The 16,444-nt window shown below is 34.2% G+C and overlaps 1 protein-coding gene across 5 annotated transcripts in view; it reads left to right on the top strand.

Annotated features, from left to right (window-relative positions):
• The window catches only part of LOC150091709 (fibronectin type-III domain-containing protein 3A-like), a 489,490-nt gene extending 475,398 nt beyond the window's left edge, over positions 1–14,092 (top strand). For all 5 annotated transcript variants that reach the window (XM_090376531.1, XM_090376557.1, XM_090376540.1 and 2 more), the window contains 3 exons: positions 1,776–1,942; positions 10,050–10,177; positions 13,667–14,092. In XM_090376531.1, the coding sequence (XP_090232657.1) occupies positions 1,776–1,942; positions 10,050–10,177; positions 13,667–13,993 (622 nt within the window). In that variant the 3' untranslated portion in view covers positions 13,994–14,092. The remainder of the gene's footprint in view (positions 1–1,775; positions 1,943–10,049; positions 10,178–13,666) is intronic.
• Positions 14,093–16,444: the final 2,352 nt, after the last annotated feature.

Here is a 16,444-nt window from a genome sequence, read left to right as displayed (position 1 = left end):
TTAACAGGTATTATTGATGATGTATGTTAGTTTGCTTACATTTAACAAACTCAAGGCAGCCACCAGATTATAATTATAATTCACTATCTTCTACTTCCCATATCATTCTTAGCAATCTTATTTCTAGTCATAACTATAAGTAATTTGGATGTATGATTTTATCTAAATAATTTAAGACCAAGAACATGAGTAATTACAGAATACTTGCTATTAAATTACATTGCCACACAGAAATCTTATTCACTCAAGCAGTATAGTCACACAATGCTATCACCTAATTTGACAACTTTTAATGTACTTAGCTAATTTAGCACCACACGTGAAAAAGATAACAGAAACTATTATTAGTTTCTGTTGTCTTTTTGCAGTACTTGGAATAAAAATTATAATTATTCTGGTTAGTATTTTAAATAAAGTTCCACAACAAGAGAATTCTTATTTATAATGTAATTATAACTTGATTTGACCTCATTTTAGGAAGAATGTAGAGTTGCTAGAATGAGTATAGAGAAGGGCAACAAGGTTGGTGAGAGGAACAAAGGGGTGCGGTGCACTTACAAAGAAAGGCTTAAGTTTTGCAAGCATCTGGAGACTAGGCACTTGCGAGGTAATCTGATCGAGGTATATAAGGCCTTGAATGATTTGAGTGGGCTCAATGCTGATGGGATACTTGTGGAAGTTGATAGCTTAAATAAATTTAAAGCTGAACTAGACAAACATTTGGAGTGACTGGATGGGAAGGATTTTTTTTTTTTTTTGGTTGATGTATAAGCTTGCTTTCTTGCATCATATGTCTCAACTAATGCTAATGTACCCATTAAAATTACTTATAGTGATGACTGTATGTAATTAAGTTAACTTTAAAAATATCAAAAATACAATACAAAAGTAGTAACCCCAAGGACTCACATCTGGTGAGTATGGGTTTTGGTTTGTTATTTGGTTTTTTTTTAGGAGCATTAGCAACTAAGACCATATTGCTCCGAGGATATGCGGTGGTCATTCCCTGACCTTTCCATATCCTCCGTATTTGGTGGTCATGGGCTCGAACCCCGGTCTAATCAAGAAGCATGTGCTGCTCCTGCCCACCTGGCTACGGAGGCGCCATGGTGAGTATGGGCTTGGCACACCCAGGGTCCTGAGCTGGATATCACCATTCTTCTATTTCTTGGTGATTTCCTTCTACTTTTGACACTCTCTCTCTCTCTCTCTCTCTCTCTCTCTCTCTCTCTCTCTCTCTCTCTCTCATTGTTGTTTTTGGTTTTTAGGAGCATTAGCAACTAAGGCCATATTGTTCTGGAATATGCGGTGGTCATTCCCTGACCTTTCCGCATCCTCCGTGTTTGGTGGTGACGGTCTCGAACCCTGGTCTAATTAAGAAGCGTGTGCTATGCGCTGCTGCTCCTGCCCATGGAGTCGCGCTCGCTCTCTCTCTCTCTCTCTCTCTCTCTCTCTCTCTCTCTGAGTAACTTTGGAACTTTTTTTTTGGCTGGTGCAGCACAAGCTTCAGGCTTCCTTGTACCATGTAGCTAATAATAATAATAACTACATGATTAGAACTTAATACTGTCCCTTTACTACAATTTAACAATATTAAATTAAAAAAAAAAACAAAAAAAACTCAAAACTGATAATTCTTGTAATAGCCTCCATTATTAGTTTTACTGTGTACCAGAATTTGAAATATTTTTTAAATTGTTTTTGAATAAATCATTATTATATATTATATAGTTCACAAAAAAAGCAATTTTTTTTTAATATTATTGTCTTTACAGTTTTGTGCCATTATATCAGGGCTCTGGTCATTCCTATAAAGTAAATAAACTGCAGGAAACAACAACATATAAGTTCCGTATATATGCATCCAACGAGGAAGGAGACGGACCATATTCTGATGTATATATATTTTCAACTATTAAAGCCATACCTCCTGCCTTAAAAGGTTAGTGCTTGTTAAGATGCAACACGTTGATGAAAAATAAATTTAACAAAAGATATTTGTAATGGAAACCTTGTGAACAAAAACCCTCCTTTGTCATCTGTGTCATCACTAAGTTTGATATAAAATATATATATATGTTATTAAATATTGGTGTAGATGCACCATAGATAGCTCTCAAATAAAAACCACGATAGTAGTGTAAAGGCATCATTTCAGTTGTATCTCATATTGTGATCATCCTTCATGAGTTTTCATGTATTTCATCGCGTACTCAAATAAGTAACTCTTCACTAATAGAGAAGACTATTGTTGCTTATTCTCAGTGGGCACCACCACCCAGATGGCAACATTTCAAGGCTTGGACTTGTTGCCCTTTCATTGGTGGGTGAGCAGGTACCCTGCTATTGCAATCACGACAACCCAGTTGTGAAGTTAATCCAATGAGAATGATCACAATATGAGATACAGTTGAAATGATGCCTTTACTTTACTATTGTAGTTTTCATTTAAGAGCTATCTATGGTGGATCTACACAAATATTTAATAGTATAATTTTAAGCTCTTATAGTATTATCATGTACACCTTTTGGCATCTTTCGTATTGTGGGATTAACTTCACAACTGGGTTGTCATGCTTGCAATACCAGGGTACTTGCCCACCCACCGACGAAAGACCGACAAGCCTTGAAACAGTACCATCCAGGCGGGCACTGTTTCAAGGCTTGAAACAGTGCCACCTGGATGGTGGTGCCCACCGAGAATAAGTGACGATAGTCTTTTCTATTAGTGAAGCATTACTTATTCGAGGTAGTGCAATACCTGGAGACTCATTGTGAAGGATGAGCACAATATGAGATACAGTTGAAACGTTTACACTACTATCATAGTTTTCTTTTGAGATATCTGTGGTGTATCTACACCAATATGTAATAGTATAATTTTAAGGTCTTATAATATTATGCCTTGTTGCATTTGTATTTATTAGATATATATATATATATATATACAGGGTGTCTGAAAAATACATGTCATAACTTCAGGAATGAGTTCCTCATATGTAGACAAAAAATATTTTATATCAACATAGTTCCGGAAATGCTTGATTCCCGAGTTATTAACCGGAATGTCTTATCTCCTGCAGGTGATTTCCTTCATCACAAGGTACTGACAGAAACTGGTGGTTTTCCCTTCCCACCATGTACTCAAATCAGGAGCAAGCGGATATGCGATATGCACTTTATGTACGGTTTGGTGGACGGCAATGCTCTGGAGGCTCGTCGTTTGTACCACGAAAGGTTCCCAGAACAAAGATGTCCAGACAGGAAAACGTTTGTAAGTATCCATCGCTACCTTTGTGAACATGGGACCTTTACACCTCATGCTGCAGACAGAGGACTACTCCTGAAGTAGAGGAGGAGATTTTGGATGTTGTGCATGCCACTCCTGGAATCAGCATATGCAGAATAGCAATGCAACTGGCTGTTGAAAGTTCAGCTATTTGGAGAGTGCTTTGCGAGAACACCAACTGTATACTTACCATCTGCAACAGGTACAGGCCTTGTCACCAGCAGATTTCCCTGTGCGAGTAATGTTCTGCCAGTGGTTCTTGCAACAGTGTGGTACAACTCCTCACTTTCCTGCCTTAGTGATATTCACAGATGAAGCAGTTCACACAAGACGAAATCCAAAACTTTCACAATCAGCATGCATGGGCTGAGGAAAACCCACATGCAATTCTTCCATCACATCACCAACAGCGGTTCAGCCTCAACATCTGGGTGGGTGTTTTTGGTGATAAGTTATTTGGGCCCCATGTACTTCCAAACTCACAGGGCAAGCGTACAGAAACTTGCTGGAAAACAACATGCCTGATTTCTTGGATGACACGCCACTGATCATTCGTCAACAAGCACACTTCATGCACGATGGCGCTCCCGCACATTTCAGCCACCTAGCGCGCAATTACCTGAATTGAAGATTTCCTGGTTGGTGGATAGGTAGAGGTGGACCAACTGCCTGGCCTCCACACTCACTGATTTAAACCCACTAGATTTTTTTCTTGTGCAGCCATTTAAAGTCATTGATGTATTCGATTCTGGTAGCTGATGTGGAAACTCTCTGCAATCAAATTGTGGCAGGTTGTGAGACAATTTAACACACACTCACTCAGATTGTATGTGGAACCATATTATTATGATGCACTATAACTGAAGTGGTTAATGTGACAAGGAACTTTCAATGCAAGCAGAGCAATTTCATTTTGATAACCACTCTATTCTCCCACTTAACCAAATATTTATCCATAGCAGTAAGGTAAGCAAGCAGCAGCCATTATCAGTCCACTGCAGGATGGAAGCCTCCTCAACAATTGCTATTTATAATTGCTACTGCACTCCTACTTCTGAATGCTCAGGTATGGGGGCCGGCTCATAGCAGTAACTTGCCGTTAATTCTCCACTGCTCCAATTTGTGTAGCAGTCTTTTATGTATTTCAGTATCAAAAGCTTTCCTGAAATCAAAATATATTTTGCTCAAATGGATGTTTAAATTTTGTAAAGTGTTTTCTCACCAAATAGTAACACTTAACGATTAGGTCTTGAGAGTATAGCATATGTGGGGCTCATGCTGAATGCCACTGCACAGTAGTGGTCAGTTATGTAAATATGAAATCAAAACATTATATACTTAATTTTGAAATAGCATTACATTTGTTTAATTCTTTAAATTTATTAAAGCTAACCCCACTTCCACAACACCAGATGGAAGTTTATTCCAACAATCAATCATTTTCTGGCTGAAAGCAAGATTTCACACATCTAGCCCACAACACCTTTTTTCTCAAAAAATTAAACGTTTTTTGAGAAAAAAGTATGCAGTATTTGTTTAGATATAATGTCGGTTTTTATTAAGAGAATATTTATATTAATGTGTTACTTTGTAAAATAATAAGAGGAGTTTACCTCAATATAGTACTTAGAACACTTCCATATAATACTCTCTAGAAATTAAAATGAAAAAATCGAAAACTTACATTAGAGTAAAAAAATAAATAATTAAAAACCAATTTAACACAATTTAAATCAACTTAACACAAAAATCAGTTTAACACAATTAAAAAGAATCTAACGAAAATATTCAAAACGATTTTCCTTCCTGAAGCTGACAACATTTTTCAACCATATGTCGTGATCACTGGAATGAAAATTTCTGAATAGGGATGAACCTGAAACTTAAATAGTGATTATTTGTCTTCGCGCATGCACGTAAAGGTCCACGCATCGGAGGTCAAATATGGCCGCCAAACATTAACAGAATTCTCATGTAATTTAATTTCTACAGTTTCTGTAATTAATTCTGTATTTATAAATGATATTGATGATGGTGTATCAGGCTTAATGTCCAAGTTTGCAGACGATACCAAGGTTGGCAGGGTTGTTAAGGACACTACTGATACTATGCTGCTGCAACAGGATCTGGAAAGGTTGAGCAGATGGGCTGAGAGGTGGCAAATGAAGTTTAACATTGACAAATGTAAAGTACTACATATGGGAAACAGTAACCCCAGATCAACGTATCAACTCTGTGGTACTACGCTGACAGTGGTAGAGAATGAAAAGGACCTGGGGGTAATTGTGCAGGCAGATATGAAGTTCTCTGAGCAGTGCAGACGAGCTGCAAGAGTAGCTCATGGTGTCTTGTCAATGATATACAGGAATTTTTCTAGCAGGGATAAGGAGGTGATTATTCCCTTGTATAAGGCATTGGTCAGGCCACACCTTGAGTACTGTATACAGGTCTGGAGGCCTCATTTCAAAAAGAATGTAGAGCTGCTCGAACGAGTACAGAGAAGGGCAACAAGATTAGTGAATGGAACAAAGGGTTGCTCTTACGAAGAAAGGCTTAAGTTTTGCAAATTACAGAGCCTGGAGACTAGGCATCGGCGAGGTGATCTGATAGAGGTGTATAAGGCTTTGAATGGCTTGAGCATGCTCAATGCCGATGGGATTCTTCCTCTTGCTCAGAATAATCGCCTGAGAGGGCAAAAATTCAAATTGAGCAAGGACGGATGTCGGATAGATGTGCGGAAATTTGCCTTTAGCCAGCGGGCAGTTGGTTTGTGGAATAGACTCCCATCGCTTGTTGTTGAAGTTGATAGCCTAAACAAATTTAAGGCTCAGCTGGACAGGTATTTCGAACGAACGGAGGGGTGAAATGGGAGTAGTGGTTGTTTTTTTTTTTTTTTTTTTTTGGCTGATGCTGAATAAGCTTGCTTTCTTGCATCATATGCCTCTACTAATGCTAATGCTAAGTCGCGTATAATTACGTTGAACATTAAGTATTTTGGCCTCGTTAAACAAAAAAGTGTGTTTTTCGTTAATGGCATGAAAGGCTAATTCTGACGCTGCTGAACGAGAAGCATGAACTGAGGCTTCATGTTGATTTACACGAATATTCAGAGAAAATCGCGTCGAACCTTGGTAAGATGAGTCGCAATCACCGCAAGAAATGTTGTATACCAGATCATTAATTTGTGTTGCGAACGCGGAAAGAACCAAGCGATTGTTCAGTATAGTGTGTAATTTCCATATTGGCCTGGCCACATTTTTAAATTCGGTATCTTTAAAGAATCTGTTAAGCTGTTTGTGCTACTGTTCGACATATGGGACAGAAATAAAGTATTTTTTGATATTACTATTGTTGGTTAGTGTAGTATTTTGTATCTTATCCTTAGCCTGTACCCTAATTCGGTTTATTGTGGCAAGGGGATAACCCTTATTTAAGAACCTTCTAGTTAATATTTGTATTTCTGAGCCCAAAGCAGTTTCCGTCGTTGAATATTTATATGCATTTAGAAATTGATTAAAGTTAATCGATCTTTTGTAGGTAAACAGGTGATAGCTATTATAATGTAGAAGCATACCGGTGTTTGTAGGTTTTCGATAGATGCTAAATTGGATTTTATTCGAGTCCCAAATAAGCGTTAAATTTAGAAAGTGTAATGGCTTTGTATCTGTATCCTCCCTTTCCAATGTAAATTTGAGTCTAGAATGAATATTATTAAACGAACGTAAAATGTCTTGGATAGTACTACTATCGGTAATAACTAGGACATCATCTAAATACTTCCCATAGTATGTGATACGGGGTCGAAAAGGTGTCAAATGTATATGCTCAATCGTTGAGAGATAGATCTCTGACATTAAGCCGCTCAGGCTCAAACCCATTGCCAGTCCAAAAATTTGTTTGTACACCTTGTCTCAAAAGGTGATATAGTTGGCCTCAACTAACAGTTTAGTCAAGTGAAAATTATTTCACTTGATTAAACTGTTAATTGCCGAAACCGTAGAAATTAAATTACACGAGAATTCTGTTAATGTTAAACGGCCATATTTTATCTCCAATGCGTGGACCTTTACGCGCATGCGCGAAGACAAATAATCACTATTTAAGTTTCAGGTTCAACCCTATACGGTAATTTTCATTCCTGTGATCACGACATACGGTCGAAAAGCGTTGTCAGCTTCAGGAAGGAAAATCGTTTTGAATATTTTTGTTAGATTCTTTTTAATTTTTAATTGCATTAAATCGATTTTAATTGTGTTAAATTGGTTTTTAATTATTTATTTTTTACTCTAATGTAAGTTTTTGATTTTTTTGTTTTAATTTCTGGAGAGTATCATGCGGAAATTTTCTACGTACTATATTGAGGTAAACTCCTTATTATTTTACAAATATTAATATCAATGCAAATATTAATATAGAACATATTGAGTATTACAGCTCTGATTCTTACTAATCAATGTGTTACATAGCCTATATGAGTTAAAGTTTAATTAAACTGAAGAATGATATTACGTGGAAATGTACTAATACGTGTTTCATGGTCTATTTAATCATCCTGAACTAAGTGACTAATGCAGACTGCAGACTGGCAATCCATTGGAGCAAAAAAATATCTTTGAGAACAAGTAGATAGGAGCTAAAATAAATGCCTTATATGTGAACAGCAGTGTAATAAAAATACTCATAATGACTGTTAAAAAGAGAAACAGAAGTATTAATTATTAGTATTTCATCTATGTTAATTTTGTTAATTACATGTAAATGTTGAATATAAGATAAATTTAAGAGCCAATATGATTTTTAAAACAAAGTATTAATTTTAACACGAATTTATTTCTATAAACTTTTTCTGCACAAAACACGGTGAACAGAAAAGACCAATAGTCATTCAAGCCTCACACTTTGGAAAAAAAAAATATATATATATATATTTATTTATTTTTTTTATTTATTTATTTTTTTTTTTTTTGATAATATGTGGGGAAATGTCAAAATTCATTCCTACATGCATCTGATTTATTGGTTTATATGTAATTTAATGTTTTAATTTAATTTGAAATACTGATATTAATATTCATTGTAATTATAGTTGGCATTAAGGTTAGTGCAGAACTGTTGGCATAAAAATAGATTAAATTAAGGATACTTACTGTTTGCTAAGTCATTATTATCTTATTCATGATATTTGGTCCTTGAGATTGTCACAGACATTCTCTCAGATATGCCAGACAAGCTGTACTTGCTACCTGGGAGTCTAAAATATCAGTTCCATCAGTTCTGATGGAACTGATATTCGGGTGATACTCAAGTCAAGTGGTCCGGACAGTCTGTGACAGCCAATCCTCTGCTTGCACCTTCACGATGCTGGGACTGTTAGTAATCCTGGGTATAATCCCCCATGCAAAAGCACACTGTGGGTGACCACCCAGGTGTGAACCAACTTAAGCAGGGGTTGAGGTGTAGTGCCACACCACGTGGAGGATTGCCATCCCTCTGTGTTACCAGGCAGTACTAGGTGATAGATGACTCTCATCAACCGGTGCAATACCACCACTTTGCTTATTGGAGGCTTGAAGTGGTGGAACCGATGTTTAGTCTCCAGAGCTAAGTTCAGGTGAACCCTTCCCCATCTCTTCCATCATGCAGTGTGACTAATGACTTTTGAGGTTATGATGGACATCATGGCGAGATCCAATCTTCCTTACATTTTGAGGGTACAGCTCTAAAACAGTGTTCGCAGGCCAGCCACTAGTTATCACACTGGACCGAACCTATTGGTAACTCTTTAGGAGGCTTCCGGATCAGCTGTATAACCTTGCTACCTCTAACTCTGTCAGATAATGACTGGGGGGAGTCCGAGTAGTGTGTATGCGGGGGGGGGATTGTCGAGGCGACGTTATGTCAAGGATCTGGGTATATTCTTATGTGCGCCATATAATTTCATTATTTCTGCGAAAAGATCTAAACCACCCAAACACGTCCTAGTTCATTTCACAAATATACGTGGTCTCAATTCTAATCTCAACGATATCCATTTTCACTTGCAGTCTGCCAAACCCCATGTACTTTTTCTGATAGAATCTCAATTATTGGTTGATTCAACTACTGCTCATCTCAGTTGCCCAAATTATTTGCTGTATGATTCCTTTTGCCTCAAAGGTGGTACTTGTGCATATGTCCGTTCTGATATGCCCTGTCAGAGAAGAGACTTGGTAATTTGGAATCTCCTCTTTTTGATCTTCTCTGGCTTAAAATCTTTCTACCTCATTCTGTAAAATTCATCTGTTTTCTCTGCTGTTCTCCCAACTCCACTAATCACTTGGAGCTCTTTAACTTCCTCTCTTTGCAACTTGACTTTCTCCAGTCCAACTTTCCTAACAGTGAGGTAATTTTTCCTTGGTGATTTTAATGTTCACAACTGCAGCTGGCTTCCATTCTCTAGTCACACTGACCCAGCTGGTCGAGGTGCAGAGGCTTTTACTAATTACTAAAGCTCTAGCACAGATTGTTCATTTACCTACAAGAATACCAGACAATCCTAACCATACAGCCAACACTCTTGATCTTTTTCTCACAAACAACCCTTCAAAGAGAGAGATTATAATAACAAAATATTTGTATATAGTATGTTTTTTATATATTGATATAATAAGAAATGTATAGATTGTTCTATTGGCTTCAGTGTGTAGTTTTCTTGCAGAAGAAAACTGCACACTGAAGTTTTAATATTTAACAGTACAGTTTCTCTTTTGTATTTATCCAGCTCCTAAAGTCTGCCCAGTAAGTGAAACAGCTTGTAGTATAGAATGGCAGACTACTAAACCCTTAAGTGAAGATTTATTATCATATCTGCTACAACTCATGAATCCTCATAATGGTGAATATCAAGTAGTAAGTATACTGTTTCAGTTTTTTTTTTTATGTTCTTATTCATTTTAATAATTTAAAATAAAACTGGTGAATCTGTTTTATAATTTCATATATAACATATTTTAATATGACAGTATATTATTTAATTTTAATTTTACCTTAATTCCCACTACACATAATAATAAGTTCACAAACCTTGTGTTTGGAATGGCATACTTGTTTTTTTTAGGTAATCTTAATCCTCTCCTTGAATCCATTACATAATGATTCTCATGCCACCATTTAATTAGAGGTCAATACAGGAAGTTTTTAACTGATTTACCAACTGATCCTCTCATTATTAAAACTGTATACTCAAGGCACATTACACAGCATTGATTAGTCATCAGTTTTACTAATATATTTAATATGTTCCAGAACTCTGGCTCCAACAGATAAAAACCTTCAAATTAATATGATTTAAAAACAAGATAGTTATTTGTATCATGCTAAGTGAAGGTGCAGAAACAAAGTGTCAACACATTAGGCCATCTTGTTTTTGTATTGTATTAATTTACAAATTTTAATTTCTTAGGAGAAAGAAAGACATACTTGTAAATTAACTAATTCTGATAAAAAAGCTTCCAGCTTATTTCAGTAAACTCCCATATTTTCTTTTCAAAAGTTTGCATGGAGTGTAGTGTTTAATCTTTAATTAGAATTAAATACTTTAGCTGATAATGAGTGAGCTGAAGATTCCTGAAATGTATTGCCTGTAAATTGTATCAATTTTATTATATAGTGTAAATTTATATGGGTAAATCAATGCAGTCTGTAGCATAACTTTTATTAAAATTGATATTACTGCATTTTATGATTCTCCAGATGCTTCTATTTATTGAAACCTGGTTTAATTTAATCATGAAGACAAGAGTAATAACTTTTCAATTCTCAGTTTATAAGGTAGATACATTCCTTTAGGTGCTTCCGTAGCCAGGTGGGAAGGAGCAGCAGTGCGTAGCACACGCTTCTTGATTAGACCGGGGTTCGAGCCCATCACCACCAAATACGGAGGATGTGGAAAGGTCAGGAATGACCACCGCATATTCACGGAGCAATATGGCCTTAGTTGCTAATGCTCCTAAAAACCAAACAACAAACAACAACATTCCTGTAAAGCATAAATTAAAAGCTAATTTCTAATTTTAAAAAATGGAAAAGGGGATGAGTGTTTCGTGTTAAGGGCTAAACCAATGTACAAAATTGTCCTCCTGTGTGTTAGGCAATTGGAAATATTTTTAAATGAATATCAATTACACAGTACCACTACTATTAATAATATAATATAAAATATAATAGTAATATAATTCTAACACTAACACTAGGTAGTAGATGACTCTTATCAACCGGTGAAATACCACCAATTTGCATATTGGAAGCTTGAAGTGGTGAAACCCATGTTTAGTCTCCAGAACATCCCCTCCCTCCCCATCTCCTTCAGCCCATGCATGGTACTAAGTACTTAAAATTAAAAAAAAAAAGTTAACTAAAAAAAATACGTGCAGAGAATTATGTTGCAGTACAGCACTGTTATGTGTTGGTGGGTGCAAGTTCGTTCTTATTGTATGCCTGTAGCTTTAGACCTTTTTTTTTTTTTTTTTTTTGGTTAAACCTGAAGCACGACCAAATTAATAAAGCAATATATACTATATTTATTGTTAAAATATATAATATATTTATTGTTAAATAGCATAACTTCACAAAATGTCGAGTCCAGCACTGAAGAATTCTAATTTAAGAAGTGATATCTGTTGATTATTCAAATTAAACTAAAAACATGTAAATAAAAATATTGTAAATCAAGAAGCAACTGGACTTATAGTACAACATAAAAAGAGACAAATGCTTTAAATTAATTCTGTTATGTTAATTCCAGTTTGGTACACAAATTTTATAGTTCTGTTAAAAAAAAATAAAAAATAAATTTTTAAAAATTTAAAAACTTTTTTTTTATGAAAATTACAACATCCACTATAACAAAAGAGTGTTTAGATATGCTTATTAACTTTATTATTTAAAGATTTTATATTTTCATATTTATATTATATTTCAGAGCTACATTATATATCTTTTGAAATGAAGACAGGAATGTTGTGCTATATAAGCATTCACTGAATGTATGAAAGGAGAGATGAGTGTGCCATTTCAGGTTCCCATAGTATGACATGAAGCAGAGTTGGGGGGAACCCCCAGAGCTGCATTACAATTAACACTATAGACTATACTATATACCCCATTCCTGTCTGGTTATTCTAATTATTATGGCAGAAAAAATCTTTAAAGCTTTTGGGACAGGTGAGTCAAATGTGAAAAAAATGCTCATCTACTGTTTATAGACTTAAAAATCAACTTGGTATTACCATGAAAAAGTATAACATGAACTAACCAGATAATGAAGATTGCTATTTCTCACTTAAGAATATTTCAATTTTTTGAGTTTCTGCCACAAAGCCACTCCCAAATTGGCAAGATCTTCCTAATTAATCAGAAAGAACTCTCCATTCCAATAAAGAAGTCCTGTTGGAAGATCCAATCACATTTGAGCTAAGCGAGCATAGTGACCTATTACATGATTTAAATCTATCAAAGCAGCAACAGCAGAATTTTTTTGGATTAAGATAGCAAGAATTTAATTTGCCACTATGGCATAAGAACTTTCATTTTTAGAAAGAGAGAAATAAGTTTATTTTATGATGTGCAAGATTCTTATTATGTGTGTGCTAGATATAAATGGACTGAAGAATTAGGATTTCAACATAAAGCTGAAGAATGGCAGCTATTAGTTCATATGAAATAAGTTTAAAGATAGTTTTTTAACATAACAAAATCACAAAACCTTCACTGACTATAGTCCATTCCATTGGAATGAAGGAAACTTATGAGAATATGTTCCAAATATTGAATGTAAATATAAGGAATGTCATTAGCAGTTGTGTTGATTTTAAGGTTACCACACTTGAATTGCAGAATGGATTTACTAAGTATTATTATTATTTCCTCTGTTTGTAGATTAATAGCTGAGCAAATGACGAACACTATATTGTCAAAGATTGGTCTTCATGAGAATAGTTCATTTCTGGGAGAAGTAATGTCAAATATGTTCCATTTGGATAAAGAAAGTGATGGCTTTAACTATTTAAAGAAAAAATTCCAAAAATTAAGTGGTGCAGAACTCAAATAATGTGTAGTTTGAATTTTGAAGTATATTAAGTCATACTTTCTCTTTTACAAAAGTTTATTTTTCATTTTTAGAACATATTTTGCCTAAACATGTTAAAGTTTTTTTTTTTTTTTTTTTTAGGTTCTGTTTTTATTTGTATTTTAAAATGTATTAAATGTTTGCATTTGTTCATTAACTGTTTGAGCACTTATGTGTGTGCATGCACATTCACATGATAGATGCTTCAATTAATACATATTGAACCTGTTCATAATAAAATTATATTTTAAAACATTTACTTTTCTTTTAAGGTATACAAAGGACCTGAAACAAGTTATTTACTGGAAGGACTAGAACCAAATATGGAATATTCTGTAAGGGTAGGGGTCATCAGGCACTGTAGTGATGGATCTGGTGATCTTCTAGGTGCCTTTAGTGGAAGTAGCAGTTTTACTATGATAAGCAGACAGTCTTCCAGTAGGGCAACTAATGCAAAAACAGTATGTGCCGCAACATCTGAAAGGCAGCCACTTTCAGATCAGCAATGGGCCATAATTATTCTTTGCAGTTTTACCCTTTTTGCCATTTTGGTTGCCATAATCATTGAACGTATTTTATCTTACAGTAAATCTTCATAACTGGATGAAGTGATGCCTTGCGAGATTTTACTGGTGTCTTTTACATTCCTAATACCCAGTTGAGAGAGAAGAAAGAAAAAATATCACTAGTTCTATCTCACCCACTTGTTCTTTCTTGTCTTCATTCTGGCAGAATTGATATTTTCTAGATTCTTTAACCTTTTTTTTGCTTTTAAAAGAAAATATTTTCTGGATGATGTCAAGTACTTGTGAAGCAGTCCTTGCATTATTCATGGGTATGTACATAAATATAATATATATGAAACATGAAATAATCCTGTGGATGTAAATGGTCAGTAATGCCCTATTTTGTGCATATGGTGCATGCTTGATTTTGTAAGCATTGAAAATATAACCTTGCTTGAGGGCATAATCAAGATGATATTTTTATAATACTGTGTTCCTTAATTTTATATCCATGTCTCATCTACCTCTTGTCTGCCACTGATGTGTTACTTTCTTCACTGAACTACCGGAAGGGGGCAAGCCATTGAAAATGAATTTATATAATAGCCAGTAATCAAAGGTGGAAAAGTCTGTTAAGAGCTTATGTATGAAAATACATTGCTTTTGGCAATTTATTGTACAATTTTTTGTATCACCAATCTTCATGGTGCTATATTCTATCAGGGTCTCAATTTTGCAGGCAAAGTATATTAGAGCAGAATGTATAATAAACATATAAGATCTGTATAGTTTTACACTTTGGTGCTTTTGTTGAGAGTATTTTGTGATTTTAATAACTCTTTGCTATAGCTTTACATTTCTTGAAATATTGTAGGTGCATTTTTCTCCTTCCAGTTATATTATTATTCCCTCTTTGGTTATGGAATATTACAAAGTAAGTTGTTTATAAATGCTGCTAGCAAATTTTCTTTTAATTTAGTAATACTTTTTATGACAAAAATGTAGCTTTAAAAAATGCAATTTTTTTAAAGGTCACATTAAACTTTGTTTTTAATCTGTGAATAATGTAAATCTGTGTATAATTTAATGCTTTAAGAGGGATTGAAAACTACATAATGATTGTGGTTGATACTTTGCTGAAGGCTGGCATTCCTGCAAGAAACTTCCAAATTGCCTCTTCTGGCCAAACTATGATGTCATGATGTGTATATGGGTTGAAAAAAAATGTACATTTTATAGTTTATATATTTGTGTGTACTGGAATGCATGTTTGTATTATAATGTGTTGTACCAGATTATGTATATTTATATGGTGGTCATTTAGCTAGATATCAAAATATTTACAGTCGCATCCCTTTTCAAATGGTTATACTTCTAATCCCTTTATAACGTTCAATGGAAAATATTGCTCTTATTTAAAAAATTATGGAGTTTGCTTGTGAAGATGTATAGAATGCGTATCTATATGTATGAAAAATAAATAAAAAAAAAGTCATTTTAGTTTCTGTATGCAAACCATACTGTCCTTGTAATTTTCTCTATAGATATTTCCACATTTAGAAATTATTTTATTAATGTGTATACATGCATGGCATACATACATGCATGTTCATGTGCATTGTTAAAATTTTTTAGGATGAGGTAAAATTTTCTGTATTCTATATTAATGTGTTTTTTTTTTTGTTTTTTTTTTTTAATATGTTTATTACCAACTAACTGAATAAGCTGAATAGGAATTTTATTTTGTATGGATTTTAGTTTTCTGCTAAGGTTTCTTAAGGAAAAGTAATGTAAAAGAAGCCCACTGAAAATCCATATCTCTGTCATCATGCAACTGATGTGTAGAACATACCAGTAAAGGACTATGTTGAATCAATTGTTTATATTAAACTGTTTTAACTTTTGTTTGTTATAAGCAGTTTTTTTCTTCCTTTAAAGATTGACATTCTAACAAAAAAGAAAAAAAATATATGTTCTGTTTCATTTTAAATATTGTATTCATGAGATGAGCCAAAAATCACACAATCAAAACATCACATCACAGTACTAGGTGTGGTTTTTATGTTCCAAGAACATTATTTTGGCTGAATCTTATTCAAAATTCCAAGCAGCATTTATACATGCATTTTGGATTACAGAAAATCAAATAACTTAAAAACATTTTCTGAAAATGATTTTTTTTAATGGTTTTAGTTGCATTGAATATTCTAAAAGTTGAGTTTCAGTTATGCATGGAAAAATCTTATTTTGACTTAAAACTCAAGCTAATTACTGAATCCCAAGCAAATGACAGCTAATTTCAGAACATTTTAAATGTGACACTTGTATTTTGCTTGTTCTGAATTAGCTAAATCATTTGCTTAACTTTCATTAATTTACCTTGTGTTTAGGCTAGTTATCTAGCATATAGAATACTAAAGCTATGAGGAGGAAATATGTAGTGTTGGTATCAAAAGAATCTACCCATGGGTAGATTCTTTTCAGCAGCCATTTTAATTTTCCCAAACTGCTGTACTCAACTACTTATGAACTTATTTCAATTAT

Source organism: Mastigoproctus giganteus, chromosome 1 (assembly GCF_048544385.1).
Source record: "Mastigoproctus giganteus isolate SK-2022 chromosome 1, ASM4854438v1, whole genome shotgun sequence".
Taxonomy (NCBI): Eukaryota; Metazoa; Arthropoda; class Arachnida; order Uropygi; family Thelyphonidae; genus Mastigoproctus; species Mastigoproctus giganteus.
Note: the sequence above shows the minus strand (reverse complement) of the source record. Positions and strands in the feature narration are given on the sequence as shown.